The sequence below is a fragment of the Solanum dulcamara genome, chromosome 3 (genome assembly GCF_947179165.1).
Source record: "Solanum dulcamara chromosome 3, daSolDulc1.2, whole genome shotgun sequence".
NCBI classification, from domain to species: Eukaryota; Viridiplantae; Streptophyta; class Magnoliopsida; order Solanales; family Solanaceae; genus Solanum; species Solanum dulcamara.
Genome location: NC_077239.1, coordinates 40,767,193 through 40,787,133, shown reverse-complemented (window position 1 = coordinate 40,787,133; position 19,941 = coordinate 40,767,193). Strand labels below are relative to the sequence as shown.

The 19,941-nt window shown below is 36.5% G+C and overlaps 1 protein-coding gene across 1 annotated transcript in view; it reads right to left on the bottom strand.

Moving 5' to 3' along the window:
* LOC129883551 (uncharacterized) overlaps window positions 1-18,091 on the bottom strand; it is a 19,843-nt gene extending 1,752 nt beyond the window's left edge. The window contains exons 1-9 of the mRNA XM_055958188.1: window positions 17,922-18,091; window positions 16,521-16,607; window positions 14,362-14,389; window positions 1,396-1,438; window positions 1,118-1,178; window positions 963-1,008; window positions 785-883; window positions 292-360; window positions 1-182 (exon numbers count right to left, since the gene is read on the bottom strand). The exon at window positions 1-182 is cut by the window's left edge and continues 110 nt beyond it. Of these exons, the coding sequence (XP_055814163.1) occupies window positions 1-182; window positions 292-360; window positions 785-883; window positions 963-1,008; window positions 1,118-1,178; window positions 1,396-1,438; window positions 14,362-14,389; window positions 16,521-16,607; window positions 17,922-18,091 (785 nt within the window). The remainder of the gene's footprint in view (window positions 183-291; window positions 361-784; window positions 884-962; window positions 1,009-1,117; window positions 1,179-1,395; window positions 1,439-14,361; window positions 14,390-16,520; window positions 16,608-17,921) is intronic.
* Window positions 18,092-19,941: the final 1,850 nt, after the last annotated feature.

Below are 19,941 nucleotides of genomic sequence, written 5' to 3'. Positions count from 1 at the left end.
TTGGAAGAAACATCTAGGAAACCATCTGGTATGACACCTTGAGAGTGTCTTGTATCCCTTGCCTCATTTTGCAATCTCCTCATAGATCTTCGTCTGGTCACCGGAAATTCCACGTCAATGTTTCCGGGATTAGTTCTTAGGACGTGAAATGCTTTCTTAGCTAGATCATATATAGCACGAGCCTGAAAAAATCATTAGAATTTGTTACAAATTTTTGGTTCTCGTGATACTTGTAAAAATCAAATTGTTTTAGACATTAATTAAATTTCTGTAACGGATTGTATGAAATACCTGTCTGAAGTAGACAGTACCAGAGGAGTTGAAATGCATCGCATTTTTCGGAATCAGAAATGCATCATGCTGCAGAATCATGAGTTTCAAAAGATGATTAAGCTACAAGCACAATAGAGTTGTGAGTTTGAGAACTGAGAGCTGCACATTTTCAAGTACTCAAGATTATTAAGACCAAAGGTCATATTTCTTAATCTATATCATAAAAAGAAACACATGCATATAGTTTATCAGAGTACATCTGGAAATAGCAAGTTAAACTGCAGATAGTTTATATGTAGGAAATTTATGATTGATGGCTGTGTGTATTTCACAAACATGGGATGTGATTGGAGGTTCAAATGCTGCTACTATATTAGAAAGAGAAGGGCTGTCACAACTTAATCCTGCTTCCTCAGATTTCATTCCAGTCCACTTTGACTTGAAGGGAAAAGAAAATGATTATCCAGGTAATAAAATAAACTTAGAGGCCCAATTTAGGGGAAAACCAGACCTCAAACTGTTGGAGGTTCTGATACATTCCTTCATGAACCTTAGCCCTCATTGTACCAAAATCCATAGGCTCTTTAATGATTTCATAGTAATCTTCCACCTTAAAAGAAACAGAAGATGTAAGTCAGTAAGAAGACATGGCCTTCAAAAACCAAACCCAATCATAAGAACAACGGAACCTCAGTGGGATCAACTGGTTCTGCAAATATTTCATAGGTGTCCCTCCTAACATCAAAAAGCACACCAAAAAAGTAGTAATATGTTAAATGTATTCCTTATTATACGCATAATGTGGTAATATCAAACTTAATCTAAGTTGAGGATGAATACTAACCTTTGTAGAACATCGAGAATAAGTTCTAGTATACGTTTTTCTGGTAACTTTGTTGGTTTAACTGATAGAATCCCAAGTATGAATTAAAACATGGAAGTTGATGCTTCTAAATAAATAAATGCCAAAAAGAAAGATCATTAAGCTCTGACTACATACAATACAGTGGTTATTGACACACAAAAATGCCATTTTAATTTAAGGTGAAAGGTTGTTGATTCTCAAAATTGAGATGTTAAATGCATATATAACATATGTGCTGATGTAGAAAATAGACTTACTATTGCACTTGGATGAATTTTTGTGACGTGCGCTGCCCTTGTCCTGCAAAACATTTAGCAAGAGGAAATTAAACAGAAATTCTCCAAAGTATAGCGACTAGTACAAAATCTAACCTCCCCTACATGTTTAGCTGAAACAGAATTACAATTATGTCCCACTTGATGGAACTTTCTCTTGATACTTGCCCTTGTGCAGGAAGGTGGTCCTTCAGATTGGTCCTTGTTGCTCTGTCCCTTTTTCCACCTTTGCATTTTCCTAAGTATACGATATCACTTGGGAAAAAGTGATTCTTGCTACTTTGATAAAGAAAAAGACCTGACTATTTGATAACAACTATATATTGCAAAAGATGTAAATCTCTAAATCAGGATAAAAAGGATTCAGATCATGATTGATCACAGGGTCTTTATTACAAATACTAGGATCTCTCAAAGGAGAAAGGCTTTACGGAGTTAAAGCAGAAACATGTACAGACAGTTCAGCATCACAATGGAAACCTTAGTCAATGAAATATAAAGTTAAAATATGAATTTCTTAATTAATTACAATGGTTTAGAGAGATCATTTACATTTAAATTCCTTAATGATGCATTACTATAGTCGGATTATACTCCTAAGTGGAGCCAAATCTGCAATTATATAGCTAATTACTTCCTAAAATTTTACAACATTAATGGTGAGGTAATGAGTCCATATACATAAGCAAGGAGCATTCCTTATTGATTCCTCTCAATCTTTATACGTTGGGGATTCTTTTATATTGAACTTTTAACTTAAGTAAGCCATTATTTAACCAATTCACAAAAATAATACGTTTTCTTTGAAAATTTACAAAACTAGAATAAATGTATTTCACAGTAACGTGTTAGACATTGTTTTATTTATCAAATCCAATAGACAAAACTAATGACATATAAATTTAACAAACCATAAAATGTTGCTGCCAGTAACCTTTAATAAGTAATTCATTACCAGCAATAACATTTTATACGACATTGACAAACTGTGTGAGCTAGCAATATTTGACATTTAAAGTTGTTACTCAGTGTCACATTTTAAGGTTAATACATTACTCACAATAACACCTCTTTAGAATCAAGTCACGAACACTTGCACCCAGCAAATTTAAAATAAAATTTATATATCTGAAAGCTACGTAAAAAATACTATAAGTTACAATAGTTAACAATTCATTTATTTAAAACACATTTGAAAACAATATGATCAAAGAATAGTTGATTTGGCTCTCGAAATTTGAAGATTGTCACATAAATCAAGATGGAGAGAGTATGTTCATTGTAAAAACAATAATTAATTTTATATCTTTTTCTCATTTATTTTTATTTTTATTTTTACACATAAAAGATTTTTATGAGATATTCTTCTTCTATAGCCATATATTTCCTCCTATTTGAAGAATCGCAAACTCATCTATTGGAGATATGTTTTTATAATTCATTATGTATGTTATATTAGTTATATGACTTTTTCACTAGAGATCAGTAAATAGTAATCCAGGAAATTTTTTATGATAGGTTTGCTCTATTCACATTATAAGTAAACATAAAAGATTATTTTCTCGTATATGATCGTCCATGAAACGATTATAAAAAGTCGTTACTGTGAGTAAAATATTAACCTCAAAACGTGAGCCTTAGTAGTGACTTTAAATGTCAGATGTGAGATATTCCAAACTAGTAGAGAGTTTGTCAATGTCGTATAAAATATTTTTCGTGGTAACGAATTACTTATAAAAAGTTACTAGCAATGATGTTTATGGTCCATTAAATCTCTCTGTTGTCAGCTCTACCTATCGTATTTTATAAATAAAATAATATCTAATATAACATTACTGCGAAATACATTTATTCTAGTTTTAAAATTTTCCAAACCCCCCCTAAAATGATTTAAATAATTGCTTACTTTGGTCAAAAATACTTTTATATTATTACATTTTGTAAACGTTATTATTCCTTTTGAGCAAAATGACATGATTTGTTCTTTAACAAGTTACGGAAAATCTATGGAACAAGCTAATTTTATACCTTGTTTCCAATATTGTTGTTCCATATCTTACTTAATATGGAAATGGAAAACCTTATAAAACCAAAAGATAATTTCCTGACATTTAAACCTGTCTATTGGGCTGGGTGGACGGGTTTTTGGCCCAGCTAGACCAGCACATTAAGAGCCCTGTACCGGTAAGGCCCGTTAGGTCCTCGGCGTGCGTTAATAAAGAAGTGGGCTGGTCCGGTCGAATTTAGTCCAAACCCAATTAGACTGGTCGGGTAGGAGAACGGGACTCGGTCCACCTGGTCGGTATTTTTTTTTAAAAAAATTCTTTATAATTTTTTTCTATAAATACCTCTAACATTTCATTATTTTTTCCTACAACAATCATCTAATTCTCTCTCAATTTCTCAATTCTCTCTTAAAGTGATAGCAACCTTTTATTATATTTTGCAATTAACAACATCAAGTGGAACTTTTCAATTTTCAAGTGTTCAACATTTAGAGCCCGTTTGGATTGGCTTTAAGTTGGTCAAAACCAACTTAAAGCCCCTTTTCAGCTTTTGGACGTGTTTGCCTAATGCTAACTTTAAGCCAGAAAGTTCTTAAAGTCAGTCAAAAATGAAAAGTTAGAATTCCTAACTTTTTTTTCTAAGTGCTTAAAGTCATTTTCTTTGACCATAGAAATTACTTTTATATCCCTTATATTTTAACTAAATTCCCAAACTACCCTTTTTATTCTTTTAACCCTAAAATTCACGTAATTTTCCTCATTTAAGCACTTTTATCCAAACACTCAACTGCTTATTTATAAAAATAACTTTCAGCACTTTAAAGTTCTAAAAGCACTTCATACATAAAAGTTACTTTTTTTAAGTCCATCCAAACGGGCTCTTAATCAATTTTATGATTTTTTCTTTGATTCCGATAATTTGGTATAATCGTTCCTTCTCTTGCTTTTTATTTAGTATATTAATTCTAGTATATTTAAATATTTTATTTTTGTGTTTATAATTTTTATTATTTTAATTTGCATAATAGATAGATTAAAAAAAGTAAGCTAAAGTGTTTAAAATTTGTATCCTAGAGGTAGTAAGAAAAAAAGTGGTTCAACTTTTATGGATAATCGTAGATCCACTAGCCTAAATAGCTTACAAGAGCTCCTATGATGGCGTATAGTTAATGCAACATGAGGCTTTACTTAAGAACCCCTTAGGTCGAGTCCCCATCTACATTCTACATTCGGTGCTAGGTCAATCCCACAGAATACATTTAGATATCATAATAACATAAACATTTATGTAACATTGAACATCAAATCATTATTCAGTGGAATAACTCATTATATATTTCATTTGATTCAAATATGTGAGAATTGTCCTTTCACATTGAATTCTTTGTTTGGCTAAGAAGCCCTTTCATCATCATTCAAACGTTTTATAAGACTCCCTTAAATATAACATTTGCTTTCATAAAATCTTCATTTGGAGTCAAAGCTTTCAATTCAATTTCATTTCAATCATAATAAAACTAGGTGGGTTCACTTCATTCAATCTCCAAACACATTTAAAATGATGCTAGCATGCATGAGAGTAATGGAAATGCATCAACAGAAATATCTTAAAACAACCCACCATTTGTACTTGAAAGCTACCTTTTAGCCTTTGTATAGGAACTTTGATAAATCACTCTTTTCATTAAATTTGAAGTCAATACATATCAATATAGGTAAATAAACTTCAAATAAGCCATAATCTATGCATTTAGAACCATCATGTAAAAGCCCACAAGATTTCATCATTTAAAATTAAAATATGAAGTTGCGAAAAATATTTGGGCTCCATGGGTGGAAGAACCCGTAGATGAAACTCACATATGTCATGACCCGACCTAGGTTCTAGTCGTAACACGGTGATCGAAACCCCGAAGGTCTCCAACCAAGCCTCTTGTACATATCATAAGCATACATAAGGTGAAATATAAAAGCAGAAACATCATAAGAGAGTCTAAAACATGAATAGAAATCTGAAAATGTCTTATGACAACATAGACTCAAACATATGTCAAACGAGATGCCTCTAAATATGTGTATGGGTGGGGGCTAAGACATGTCCTTATCTCACCCTCAATAAACAACATAAGCAAAATTCTTTTGAGAAAAAAATAGTAAGTAACTTGAAACTAGTCCTCGGTCAATGAGGACTCACCACAACTTCTTGGGATAGGAATGCCTACGAGTTACGTGGACGATAAAAATCTTCAACCTCAACCCCTACATTATGAAACAATGTTGGCAAAAAGTATGCATTAATACGTTGGAATGTACTAAGTATGAGGGCGTGACATGCAACGTAAATCATGGAATACAAAGGTCAAGTAAAACACATGATAAGTTGGAATACGTAGAGTCATGAGGAAATCATAATTGACCAAAGTATTTAAAAACATAAATTCAAGTCATAACATACTTAAGAAATCATACATATGTGGTATAGGAACCATAACGGACAATAAGACCATGCGAGCTATAACATGGAATCCGATGATACCCACATCGAGAAGAAGGAGGCTACTTTGCCCAGGTAGACTCCTAATCATGAACATGTGCTATTTGTGGATCTACTAGCTAGGCCATAAAGGCAATCTACTATGGCACGTAGTTTATGGGACATGAGGCTGCTACTAAGGCTTTTGGTCGGGGCTCCACCTCAAGTCCACTCGGTGCTAAGTCAAATCTAATGGAATACATACATAACATAAGATCATAATATCATATATCACAGTCATGATCATAGACTTGAAATTATAGAGTAGCTCATTTTCATAACATACTTGTAATGTGAGAATTGTCCTTTCATCATTACAATCATTTTTGCATAATTCATATCAATAGGCCTTAGGTCACCACATAGGATCCTAAGTCACCTTACTTCATAACTTGCATGAAATTCATACCTTAAAACATACTTATAATTCATGATCATCATGGAAACACATAGTCATAATTCATACTTTAAAAATTCATGACCATAGCTTGAACTTGAAATTTGGGTATGACATGAATGGATGATCAATTGACTTGAAAATCATGAAATTTACTTGAAAACATGCATGATTATAAACTTTATATCAACCCATACATAATTTATATAGATAATATTCTTTAAAGTATGAATCAAAATACTCATAATTTATATCATGAACCCTAAAAATCAAAATAGGAGAATTTATGGAAAAACTCTTCAATTTAATTCAATAACCATCATTTATATCAAAATAGACTCATGATCATATTTTAAACCAAAATTCATGCAATTGGAATAGAGATCAATAAATCCATAAAATACCATACTTTAATTTTATAGAAAATCTTGAGAAATTGATTGGGCTTCATGGATGAAAAGATCCATGAATTAATACCCACATACCTTGAGTGAGAACACCAATTAATTTTGAAGAACTTGAGAATTTAGATGGAGAAATGGAGTGAATTTGCTTGAAGGGTTCAGTGAAAATCCTTGAGAGCCTTTTTGTAGAGAGAAAAATATTTGATAGATAAATTGTAGAAGAATGAATAGAATTAGAGGTTTAGGTTAATTTATAGAGTTGAATTAGGTCTTAAAAATGTATAGGTTCATTAACTAATAATTTTGGAAAAGTCTAAGACGCCCTTAAAAAAAAAATTCGGCCAGAAAACCTTCCCAGGTCCGCGATGCGGTCCTGTCATGACCAACTCAGCCAGAATTGCTTCCCAGGTCCGCAACGTAGTCCTGTCACGGACCACACTATTTTTTGGTTTCTTCGAAAATCCTTGTTCCGTTCTACGGGTCCTAAAAATCCACTGAGATATTTTCCCGCAGATTCTGACCCCCCGATCAATATTTCGAACTCGGATTTTCCAAAAAGATTAAGGATAATACATTAAATGAGCGGCCTATTTCTAAGGCATTCTTAAGGTATTTTGTGGGCATTTTTGAGGGATGTTACAATATCTCCCCTTGGAAACATTATTCCTCGAATAAAATTCAACTAATACAGGAAAGACATGAAAAAACAATTTAGAAACCCGACATGGACATGTGGACACTTTGAAAAATGAATAGAACATGTAAACTTCATATTTAAAATAAAACATAGTCCTTGAGAGAAATCATTTTCATGAATCATGCATGCATATGAATGGCATATGAAACTGATGCATACAAGTTTAATCGATTTGATCATGAGCAACTTAGTACCTTTAGGCTTGAGTGAATGGAAAGAGATAAGGATATCGCTTCATCATGTCTGATTCCTCTTCCCACGTAGCTCTCTACTTGTTGATTCCTCCATAATACTTTGACAGATGCAACGTCTTTATTCCTCAGCCTCTTCACTTGCCGGTCTAAAATCTCAATTAGTACATCCCCATAAGTCAAATTCTCTTCAATACTCACATTCTCCCTTGGTACAATTGAATTTAGATTACCCAAAAACTTCCTCAATATTGACACATAAAAAACTGGATGAACCAAAGCCAACTTAAGTGGCAAGTCTAACTCATATGCTACCTTGCCAATGCGCTTCAATATCCTATACGTTCCTATATATCTAGGGATAAACTTCCCTTTTTTACCAAACCGCATTACCTCTTTTATAGGTGAAATCTTCAAATACACCATATCATTCACATTAAATTTAATCTCTCTCCTCTTAGTGTCCGAATAGGATTTTTGTTGACTTTGAGCCATTTTCAATCTTTCTCTTATGATCCTTACTTTCTCCATTGCATCAATTACCAAATCTGGACCAATCAATGACACTCCACCAACTTTAAACCACCCCACCGGAGACCTACATCTTCTCCCGTATAATACTTTAAAAGGAGCCATTTGGATGCTCGAGTGATAACTATACTATTATTATAAGCGAACTCAATTAATGGAAAATGGTCCTCCCAACTTCCTCTAAGGTCAATCACACACACCCTTAACATACCCTCTAAGGTTTGAATTGTTCTCTCAGATTACCCATCGGTTTGAGGATGGAAAGCAGTCCTTATCTTGACTTTAGTACCAAGACCTTTCTGAAATGACTTCTAAAGATGTGAACTAAATTGGGTACCTCTATTCGATATAATTGAAAAAGGAACACCATGAATTTCACAAGTTCATCAATGTACAACTTAGCATAGTCTTCGACATCATAAGAAGTTTTGATCAATAGAAAATACACTGATTTGGTCATTCAGTCCACAATGACCCAAATAGAATCATGTTGTCTTCTAGTACGAGGCAATCCCGTGACAAAGTCTATATTCACATCTTCCTACTTCCATGTAGGAATTTCGATTTCTTGAGCTAGACCTCCCGACCTTTGATGTTCAACTTTTACTTGTTGGCAATTAGGACACTTAGTCACAAATTCCGCTATGTCTTTCTTCATGCCATTCCACCAATACACTTCCCTCAAGTCACAATGGTGGATCCCAAATGAATTGAATATCGAGAACTATAGGCCTCATTCAATATCAACTCTCTCATTCCATCAATATTTGGAACACACAACCGATCTTGGTAATGTAGTACCCCATCATCTCCTAAGGAGAAATCCTCAACAGAATTTTCGGCAACTGACTTCTTTAATTCGACCAAAGTTGGATCATTGTCTTTCTTAGCCTTGACTTCTGCCGCAAGAGATGATTCTAAAACATTATGTATAAGAACGCCTGCATTATTGGAATTAACCAAACGCACATTTAAACGTGCTAATCTATGGACCTTTTTGACCAATTCCCTTTTACCTTCCTCAACAGATGCGACACTACCCATAGACAACCGACTAAGAGCATTGGCTACAATATTTGCCTTACCCAGATGGTAGAATACGCTCATGTCATAATCTTTTAGGAGTTCAAGCCACCTTCTTTCCCTAAGGTTTAAATCCTTTTGACTAAACACATATTTCAAGCTTCTGTGGTTGGTAAACACGTTAACATGCACCCTATAAAGATAATGACGCCAAATTTTCAATGCAAACACAACTGCCGCAAGTTCAAGATCATGGGTTGGATAATTTCTTTCATGTACTTTAAGTTGCCTAGAGGCATAGGCTATAACCTTACCATGTTGCATCAAGACACAACCCAAACCAACACGTGAAGCATCACAATAAACAACAAACCCATCTTAACCTTCAGGCAATGACAAAATAGGGGCTGACGTAAGACGATCTTTCAATATTTGGAAACTTTTCTCACATTCGTCCGACCATTGAAATTTTGCCTTTTTTGTGTCAACTTAGTTAAAGGCGAAGCAATAGATGAGAACCCTTCAACAAACCATCTGTAGTATTCAGCTAAGACCAAAAAGCTTCTAATGTCTAAAGAAGATAATGGTCTAGGCCAATTTTTAACTGCCTCTGTTTTTTTTAGATCTACTTTAATCCAATCATCGGACACCAGGTGGACAAGAAATGCAACCACTCTTAGCCAAAATTCGCACTTACTAAATTTAGCGAATAGTTTCTTATCCCTCAATATTTTCAACACAATCCTTAAGTGACCCATATGATCTTCCTCATTTCGAGAGTAAATCAAGATATCATCAATAAACACACTACAAACATATCTAAATATGGCTTGAAAATGTGATTCATCAAATCCTTGAATATAGTGGGAGTATTTGTTAGCCCAAACGACATTACTACAAATTCAAAATAACCATACCTTATTTGAAAGGCCATCTTGGGAATATCACACTCCCTTACCCTCAATTGATGATAACCAAAACGAAGGTCAATCTTAGAAAAATAGCTTGCTCCTTATAATTGATCAAATAAGTCATCTATTCTTGGGATTGGATATTTGTTCTTTATGGTGACCTTATTCATTTGCCGGTAGTCTATACACATTCAGAGTGACCTATCTTTCTTCTTAACAAATAAGATAGGAGCAACCCAAGATAAAATACTTGGTCTTATAAAACCCTTGTCCAACAAATACTTCAATTGTTTTTTCAACTCCTTCAGTTTTGCCGGAGCCATATGGTAAGGAGGAATAAAGATAGGTTGGGTATTTGTTACGATCCAACCCCGTAGGCTGCAACTGGGGTCCGACCTAAACCCCCGTATACATATCTACCAGGTGTGGTCAAGTCGAACTATAAACAACATAGTAGCATGCATCAGAACCCTATTGGGTGATAATATTTCCATAAACTTGTAGCCTCTGTCATTTGTATCACATCATGAAAGGGTACACAAGCGGACAAGGCTGCCACAACATAATAACACATACAATACATCATATAGACCCAGCTGAACCAAACTAACATCCATAATCCACATATACATGTCTGTATGTCACAACCCAACCCTGTAGGCCGCGACTAGGGTCAGACCTGGACCCCCCGTCCACATATCTATCAGCTGTGGTCACATTGAACTATAAATAAAACAATATATCATATAACAGAGCCCCATTAGGCGATAACATTTTCATAAACTGTAGCCCTTTTCGTTTGTATCACAACATGACAGGGCACGCAAGCCGACAAGGCTGCCATAACATAATAATATACATCATATATCATGTAGACCCAGGTGAATCAAACTGACATACACAACCCACATATACATGTCTGTAGACCTCTAAACATATGAATGACAACATATGGCGGGACAGGGCCCCCGCCGTACCCCTGAATGGATGAAATAATTTTTATACATCTGTGGACAGTACCAAAAACTAGGCCCCGATACAATGGAGCCTCTTCCAACTGAGCTGCATGGAATCCTATGCTGACGGACTCCCAAAATCTGTATATGTACCTGCGGGCATGAACGCAGCCCCCCGAGAAAGGGGGTCAGTACAATATATGTACTGAGTATGTAAAACATAATATAATACAACTAGAAGCATATCTGAGATACAAAAACAGGGGATAAGATATCAATTCAGAAACCTGTACCTGTACTTTGTGAATTACAAAAACATGCATGTTCGAGTCATATCATATAGCCGACCCTTTCGGAGGTCCGGTGAATCATCTCTGTAAAATCATCTCTGTAAAACCATCATGGCCCCAGTGCCATCACCACCTTATTACAACACATCATCATATATCTATACATGTATCCTGGCCCTCTATTGAGGGACTCAGGGAATAATGCAGTGAACTGTGCACGAGAACATATCCTGGCCCAGGACTCAAGGAAAGAAGTGTTACGATATACACAAGTAGAGTAGTGAGTAACTATATGCATTTTAAATCATTATTAGAGACTTGACCGTATAAGAAGATTAAAATTTTGTCGAAGGACTCGAGTAGTAGTGTAGTCATCTCGAGTGGCTTCTAAATGCCATTATGGCCAATATCAATTATAATCTCGGGGCTCCTAGACATGTACTAAAGTAAAGCCAAATCGCTCATGGAACCAGAAATATTTGTTAACAAATAGTCTGTAAGACTTGGAGCCTGTACATTTATTACCTTTTTAACATATAAAAGTTTCCAGGGAAATAGTTCGATTATTATAAAAGTCCGATATTCAGACGTAAATAAGAGATGCTAAGAATGGAGTTACCCCGGAACTCATATCATGCTTAACCTACAACTAAGACATGCCAGAAGAAGAAAGAGAATAAACTATATATAGTCTGTAATTTCCTTTATGGGATCTGCATACACATATTTCATACCCGGCCCATCATGGGGCTCGGTGAATTATTATGGCATCATAATCTCACTTTCGTACTAAATACGTATCAAGGTAAATGAGAGATAGCTTTCCACACACTAGTGTTTAACACGTAGAAGCCTTACTAGGCAATACTCAATCCTTGCAGAAATTCCAATACTAAGCAGTGGATAGGGGTTATGAGGCATACTTGGAGTTTTGGGAATGGAATTATCCCCATATTCCACACACAATTCACTTAAGGCTAAACCTTGCCAAAAGGAAAGAAAAATAGCTGTACGAACTTATACCAAAACATGCCAAGAGAAAGCTTTACATACCTCTTGGGAGTTACCCTTTATCCTGCTCGCCTCGTCGTCTTCTAAACCTATTCAATATAAAGTAATACGAATATCAACTACTCTTAACTTTTCAGTATCTGAGGTTATGCCTTAATGTTAATGGAATCTATTCCCTTAGTCGTTTCCTCGATTAGTTCTTTAGTTTGTTAAGGCGTTAACGAAAATTGGGCAGCACCTCCCCTATAATGTGCCCTATCCAAATTTCCAATTAGGTCCCTAAGACCTACAGACAACCAACAACAACAACCTGCAGCAATTCATACCAACAATATACAACATAAACTCCAAACGACTTATTCAAAAAGATGATATCAAATAGGGTGTCTAGTCTTTATTTAACAACGCCTTTAATTATACGCAACGGGGGGTCATGTGGACTCAACCAGAAGCACCCTAACCCACATTAGAACATATTTAGGCCCTTCAACAAGACACCACACCCCTGCAGCAGCAACTCACAAGAACAACGCCTTACCTTGACGACAATTCGACTATAACGGCTACACTTTAGTTTATTCCGAACGCCAAGTATTCTAATGATATTTACACACTTCCAGCCACCTATAGGGCGTGTAACATGCTCCATCATAACACATAAATCTCAAATATAAATAAGAAACCTTACCTTACGTTAAACTTGTCAAACTCGCCAAAACTATCCAAAATGTGAAATTTGGACAGCTTACTGTTTTACCTTGTCGCTTCGTTTCGAAGGGGTAATGGAGGGAAACAGGATTTACGTCCTTCATGAAAGTTATAGACACGTGTCTTAGGGTCGCAAAAAATTTCAAATCATCCCTACATCAATTTTGTACAAAAAGATATGACCAAAATACTTACAGCTGTCCGTGTAGAATTTCCAAAACCAAATCTGAGCAGTACCTCCTCTACGCTTCATCACCATTTTTCGAGATGATAAATGTAAAAATGGATTTTTTAGTCTGAATGAAAGTTATATACCCACGAAATACCTTTCCAAAACATATTAAATCACTCGAAACGAATCTATACACAAGAACTTATACCAATATTACTAACCACTGTCCCTTCCAAAAACGGGTTTGTTAACTAGCGTTTTCTCTTATTTTCTCTTCCAAATTCCAATTGCAAAGCTAGAGTTTTACTTCCATGAAGGTCTTAAAATACATATATACGTATCCACGTACTTAAGGTACACCGTATATAATTAATTCACGGAAGAAAATTGGAAAACTAACCTTTAAACTTCAAGAACCATGGCTGCTTCTCTATTTCTCTCCCTCACGTTTTTTCTCTATGTTGGCTGATATTTTGATGGATAACTGAAGTATATGATATATATCAACATATATATGTGGCTTTAGGGTGCGACACGTGTCAACCCCAAGAGGTGACACGTGTCCAGCCCCTATTGGGCTACCGTATCATGCTGCCAACTATGGGCTGCCATGTGGCAGTGGGGTCCACCCCCCAAGAAGGTGGGTCACCTGCTTGCTTGAGGTGCTGCCACATGTCGCTTCTTCATTGGCTACCACATGTCGTCTTTTTTCCCTTCCTCGTGGGCTCGTAATCTCGTCTTATTTTATGTACCTATGTAATCCGTGCTACGTAAGTTTGATATATGCTTAAGTAGCTCAAGTGCATATGACTTTTAACTTAGTAGCTTACATAGGTAAATTGAGTCCTACGACTCATTACTTGGCCTCCAATTCCTTTCGGACTCTTATGATTTCATCTCTAACCTTCTCTAGTATGGGGTATCACATTCTCCCTTCCTTAGAGCCGTTTGATAGTGTCGTAACTTAAGTGGCTCACATGCTAGCTTCTAAGTAACTTAAGGGACATTTCGAGTTCAAAGATGTGGGGTGTAACACTGTAGACCTCTAAAAATATTAAAGACAATATATGGAAGGACAGGGCCCTGTCGTACCCCTTAATAACAAAATAATGACATACATCAGCGGCCAGTTCCAAAGACCAGGCTCTGAAACAATGGAAACGTTTTCAGCTGAGCTGAACAGAATCCTAAGCTAACGGACTACCAAAACCTGTATCTGTATCTGTAGGCATGAAACGCAGCCCCCTAAAGAAATGGGGTCGGTACGACATATGTACTGAGTATGTAAACATAACATAATACAACTAGAATCATATCTGAAATAGAGAAGCAGTGGGTAAAATATCAAATCTGAAACCTGTACCCATCTTCCATGAATCATAAAAACATGCATGCTCAAATCATACAATATAGCCGGCCCTGTCAAGGATCCAGTGAATCATATCTGTAGGACCATCATAGGCCCAACGCTATCACCACCTTATTACAATACATCATCATATATATACTTCCGTACCCGGCCCTCTAATAAGAGACTCGATGAGTTTTTCATGTCATTGCATTATCATATCCTCGTATAGTGTACTCGACCCTTTAGTGAGAGACTCGGTGGATAATGTAGTGAACTATGCATGAGAACATACCTCAGCCCAGGACTCGGTGATAGAAGGGTTACAATATTCACGAGTAGAGTAGTGAGTAACTATATGCAATTTAAATCATTATCAGAGACTCAACAGAATAAGAAAGTTAAGCTTTTGCCTGAGGATCTGAGTAGTAGTGTAGTCATCTCGTGTGTCCTCTAAATGCCATTATGGGCTATATCAATTGTAAACTCGGGGACCCTAGACATGTATTAACGTAAGTCCAAATCGCTTATGGTACCAGAAACACTTGTTATCATATAGTCTTTAAGGCTTGGAGCCTGTACATTTGGTAACTCTTTAACATATAGAAGTTTCCAGAGAAATAGTTCAACTATTATAGGAGTTCAATATTCAGGAGTAAATAGGAGATGATTAAGAATGGATTTACCCCGGAGCTCATATCATGTTTAACTTACAACTAAGACATGCCAAAAGAAGAAAGAGAATAAGCTCCATATAGTCTGTACTTTCATTCATGTGGTCATCATGTACATATTTCGTACCCGGCCCATCCTGGGTCTTGGTGAACAACTATGGCATCATAATCTCATTTTCATACCAAGTATATATCATGATAAAGGAGAGATAGCTTTCCACACACTACTTTTTAACACTTAGAAGCCTTAACATGCAAATTTTAATTCTTGTAGGAGTTCCAATACCAAGCAGTGGATATGGATTATGAGGCTTACTTGGAGTACTGGGAATGGAATTACCCCCACATTTCACCTATAATTCACTTACGGCTAAGACATGTCAAAAGGAAAGAAAGATAGCTTTATATACCTCTTACGAGTTACTCTTTATCATATTCGCGTCGTCGTCCTTTGAACCTATTCAACACGGAAAAAATAAGAATATCAACTATCCTTGACTTTTCAGAATCTTAAGTTGCACACAAGTATTCATAGAACTCATTTCCTCATTCGTCTTCTTAACTAGTTCTTTATCTAGTTAAGGAGTTAACGAAAATCGGACAACACCACTCCTATAATGTGCCCTATACGAATTTCCAATTACATCCCTAATTACTACAGCCAACTAACAACAACAATCTGCAGATCATATATACATAAAACATGGCAACATTATACAACATAAGCTCCAAACAACTTGCTTAATATTACGATACCAAAATAGGGTTTCTAGTCTTTATTTCGTTAAACCTTTAACCGTACGAAGAGGAGGGTCGTGTGGATGCAACCAGAAGCTGCCAAACCTCTTTTAGAATACTTTTAGGCCCTGCAACACACCACCATACCACCTACAGCCGCAGTACCATAGTACAACACTCTGTTCAATTTCAATTTAACTATAATGACTTCACATTGGATTGTTTCTAACGTCAAGCATATTTATGGAATTTTCATATTCCCAGCAACTTACACAACATGTAACACACTTCATAAAAATTCCATAAACTCAAATTTAAAAGGAAAGACGTTACCTTACCCGAAATTGGCTAAAACTCGCCAAAACTTGCCTCGGAAATCTCTTGACGTGCTGAAATGAAGTGGACTATTTGGGCCACTTCTTCGCTTCCCCAACTTGTGATTTTAGAATATTAAACATATTTATGTAACCGTGGGATACCTTAAATAATTAATTTATGGAACGAAATTGGGCCTTACCTTTTCTTGGGACCAAACTCGTAGCCCTCCTTATCTTGCTCTTCAAGTTTTTCTTTCAACTTTCTCTTATCTTTTCCAAGTGTTAAGCTGAATAAATAATTCCATAGGCATCATAAGATACATATATACATATACACTTGATCAAGGAACACCGTAGATAATTAATTCATGCAGAAAAATTGGAAACTCACCTTAGCTTAAGCCGTGGCTGCCTCTATTCTTCTCTAGCGTTTTCTCTCTTTTTTGGCTGCGTTTTTGGATAGAAACTGAAGTTATTAATCACATAACACATATATATATGCTTCCCTAGGAGGTGACACATGTCCAGCCCCTATTGGTCCATAGATCCATGCCTTGCCTCCTAGGCTGCCACATGTCCTTGTGGGGCCCACCCCCCAAGCAGGTGGGTCCCTTACTTGACCCCAAGCAGGTGGGTCACCTACTTCCATGTGGAACCTTCCCATGCTGTCATGTGTCATTTTGTCCTCTTCCTTATGGGTTCGTAATCTCATCTTATTTTAAGAACCTGTGTACTCCTTGTTACATAAGCTCGACTTGCATTCAAGTAGCCTTTGTAAGACTTCCGAGTTGCTAGCTTCCATAAGTAACTCGAGTCTTATGACTCATTACTTGGCCTCCAACTCCTTCCGACTTCCTAGAATATATTTCCAACCTCCCCTCCTATGGGGTATCATATTCTCCCTTCCTTAAAGTTGTTGGATAGTGTCGTAGAGTAGGGGTCACATGGCCACTTTCAAGATGATTAGGAACACATCTCAAGGTTCAAAAATGTGGGGTGTAACAGTATTGAGAAGGTGATCTATGCCAAAATCAATCTCTCTTTCGGGGAGGAATGTCGGGCAAATCATCGGGAAACACATCGAAGAACTCATTAACTATAGGGACTGACTCAAAAGTAGGAGTTTTGGAATCAATGTCCCTAACTCGCACAATATGATAAATGCACTCTTTGGAAATAATTTTTTGGGCCTTAATACATGAGATGAATCGACCCTTAACCACCGAATCATTTCCCTTCCATTCAAGAATAGGCTCATTAGGGAAGTGAAACTTAACCATATGAGTTCTACAATATATAGATGTGTAAGTGGCATGTAACCAATCCATACCAAGGATGATGTCAAAATCAGTCATATCAAGTGCAACAAGGTCACATGGAATAACTTTGTGCAAGACCCATACAGGATAATTTCTATAAGCTCCCTTGGCTAATACCGAGCCACCAATAGGAGTATAAACTGAGAAAGGTTCTATTAACACTTCGGGGAACACATCAAACTTCATAGCAATATAAGGAGTAACAAAAGAGAAGTTGGTACCTGGATCAAGCAATGCATATATATCAAAGTTAAAGACTCGGGAGACTCATCAACCTCTTACCTAGCATGAAGAACATAGAAGCGGTTGTTGCGTTGGCCACCCTTAGGTTGAACTTGGATGCCTTGTTGCACTTGGCCTCCTATAGGATGAATATCTCCACCCTTGTTGTCTACAAGAGGGCACTCGAATCGCTTATGTCCCATCTTGCCATATCCATAGCAAGCACCCATTCCGATCAAACACTTTCCTCCATGATTTCTTCCACACTTTGCACATTTTGGAAGAGAAGGGTTACTAGAATTTACACCTCCTTCACCTCGAGCTTTAGGGTATGGCACCCTATCCTTAACAAACTTCTTCCCCAAGCTTTGGCCTTGATGAGAGCATCCACTACTACCAACAGTTCTAGCATTAAAGAACCCACCTTCATACCAGGTCCTCTTAGAATCCCTCATCCTTATTTCTTTGAGCTTTTCTCCTTCAACTGTTCAGCAAAAGTCATAAGACGAGATATGTCCATCTCCTTAACAAGCATAGAGGTGAGATATTCCTTGGCAACTAAGTCGGACACGCCCGATATGAATTTACTTATTCAGACCCGTGGATCGGCAACCATTGAATGAGCATACTTGGATAGCTTAGTAAACTTGAGGGCATAGTCCGTCATACCCATATTGTCTTGTCGAATATTTATGAACTCCAACACTTTAGCCTCCCTTAACTCAAGAGGGAAAAAGTGATCAAGGAAAGCAAGTTTGAAAACTTCCCATTGGATAGGACCTTCATCCACTCTCTCCAACTTCCATTGAGTGTACCATATTTGAGAAACACCTTTGAGTTGGTAAGCTGCCAACTCCTTTTTTTCTTCTGAAGTCACCCCCATAATACTCACTATCTTGCAAACCTCATCAATGAACTCTTGAGGATCCTCATCAACCTTTGAGCCATGAAATTCGAGAGGATTCATTCATGCAAAGTCCCTTACTTTTGAGGCTGGAGTAGGAACATTAGGAGGAGCCACAACACCTTAGTTGGTCACCACTCTGGCTAGCATAGTGATAGTCATTCGGAACTCTACATTAGTCACTTGGTCTGGTAGAGGACCATTGTATTGAGGAGATGGGGGAGCTTGGGCTTCATTAACATTCTCCCCCTTTGGAAATGGTGGTCTTTTTGGAGCCATCTTTCTAAAAATCACAAAGAAAGACCGTTTGGGAAAAGAAGTCTTAATGTAAAATCTATAGCACGACATAGATCATAAAAGAAGTGAGAATTCCTAAACGCCTCATAGCCTTCTACTCATAAGTATGGCGCGGTTCACACCCATGAATAAGACTCTACTTGATGTGGCATATTGGACACCCTAGGATAATTAGAAAACCTTGTGCTCTAATACCAAATTTGTCATGACCTGACCTAGGGCCTAGTCGTAACACGCCGATTGTAACCCCAAAGGGCTCCAACCAAGCCCCTTGTATATATCATAAGCATACATAAGGTGAAATATAAAAGCGGAAACATCATAAGAGAGTCTAAAATATGAATAAAAATCTGAATATGTCTTATGACAACATAGACTCAAACATATGTCCAATGAGATGCCTTTAAACATAAGTATGGGCGGGGCTAAGACAAGTACTTAACTCACCTTCAATACACAACATAAGCAAAAGTCTTTTGATAAGAAAATAGTAAGTAACTTGAAACTAGTCCCCGGTCAATATGGACTCACCACAACTTCTTGGGAAAGGAACGCCTACTAGTTACGTGGACGATAAACATCTTCAACCTCAACTCCTGTATTATGAAACAATGTAGGTAAAAAGTATACATTAGTACATTGGAATGTACTAAGTATGAGGGCGTGACATGCAACGTAAATCATGGAATGCAAAGGTCAAGTAAAACACATGATAAGTTGGAATACGCAGAGTCATGAGGAAATCATAATTGACTAAAGCATTTAAAAACATAAATTCAAGTCATAACATATTTAAGAAATCTTACATATGTGGGATAGGAACCATAATCGACAATAAGACCATGCGAGTTATAACATGAAATCCGATGATACCCACAT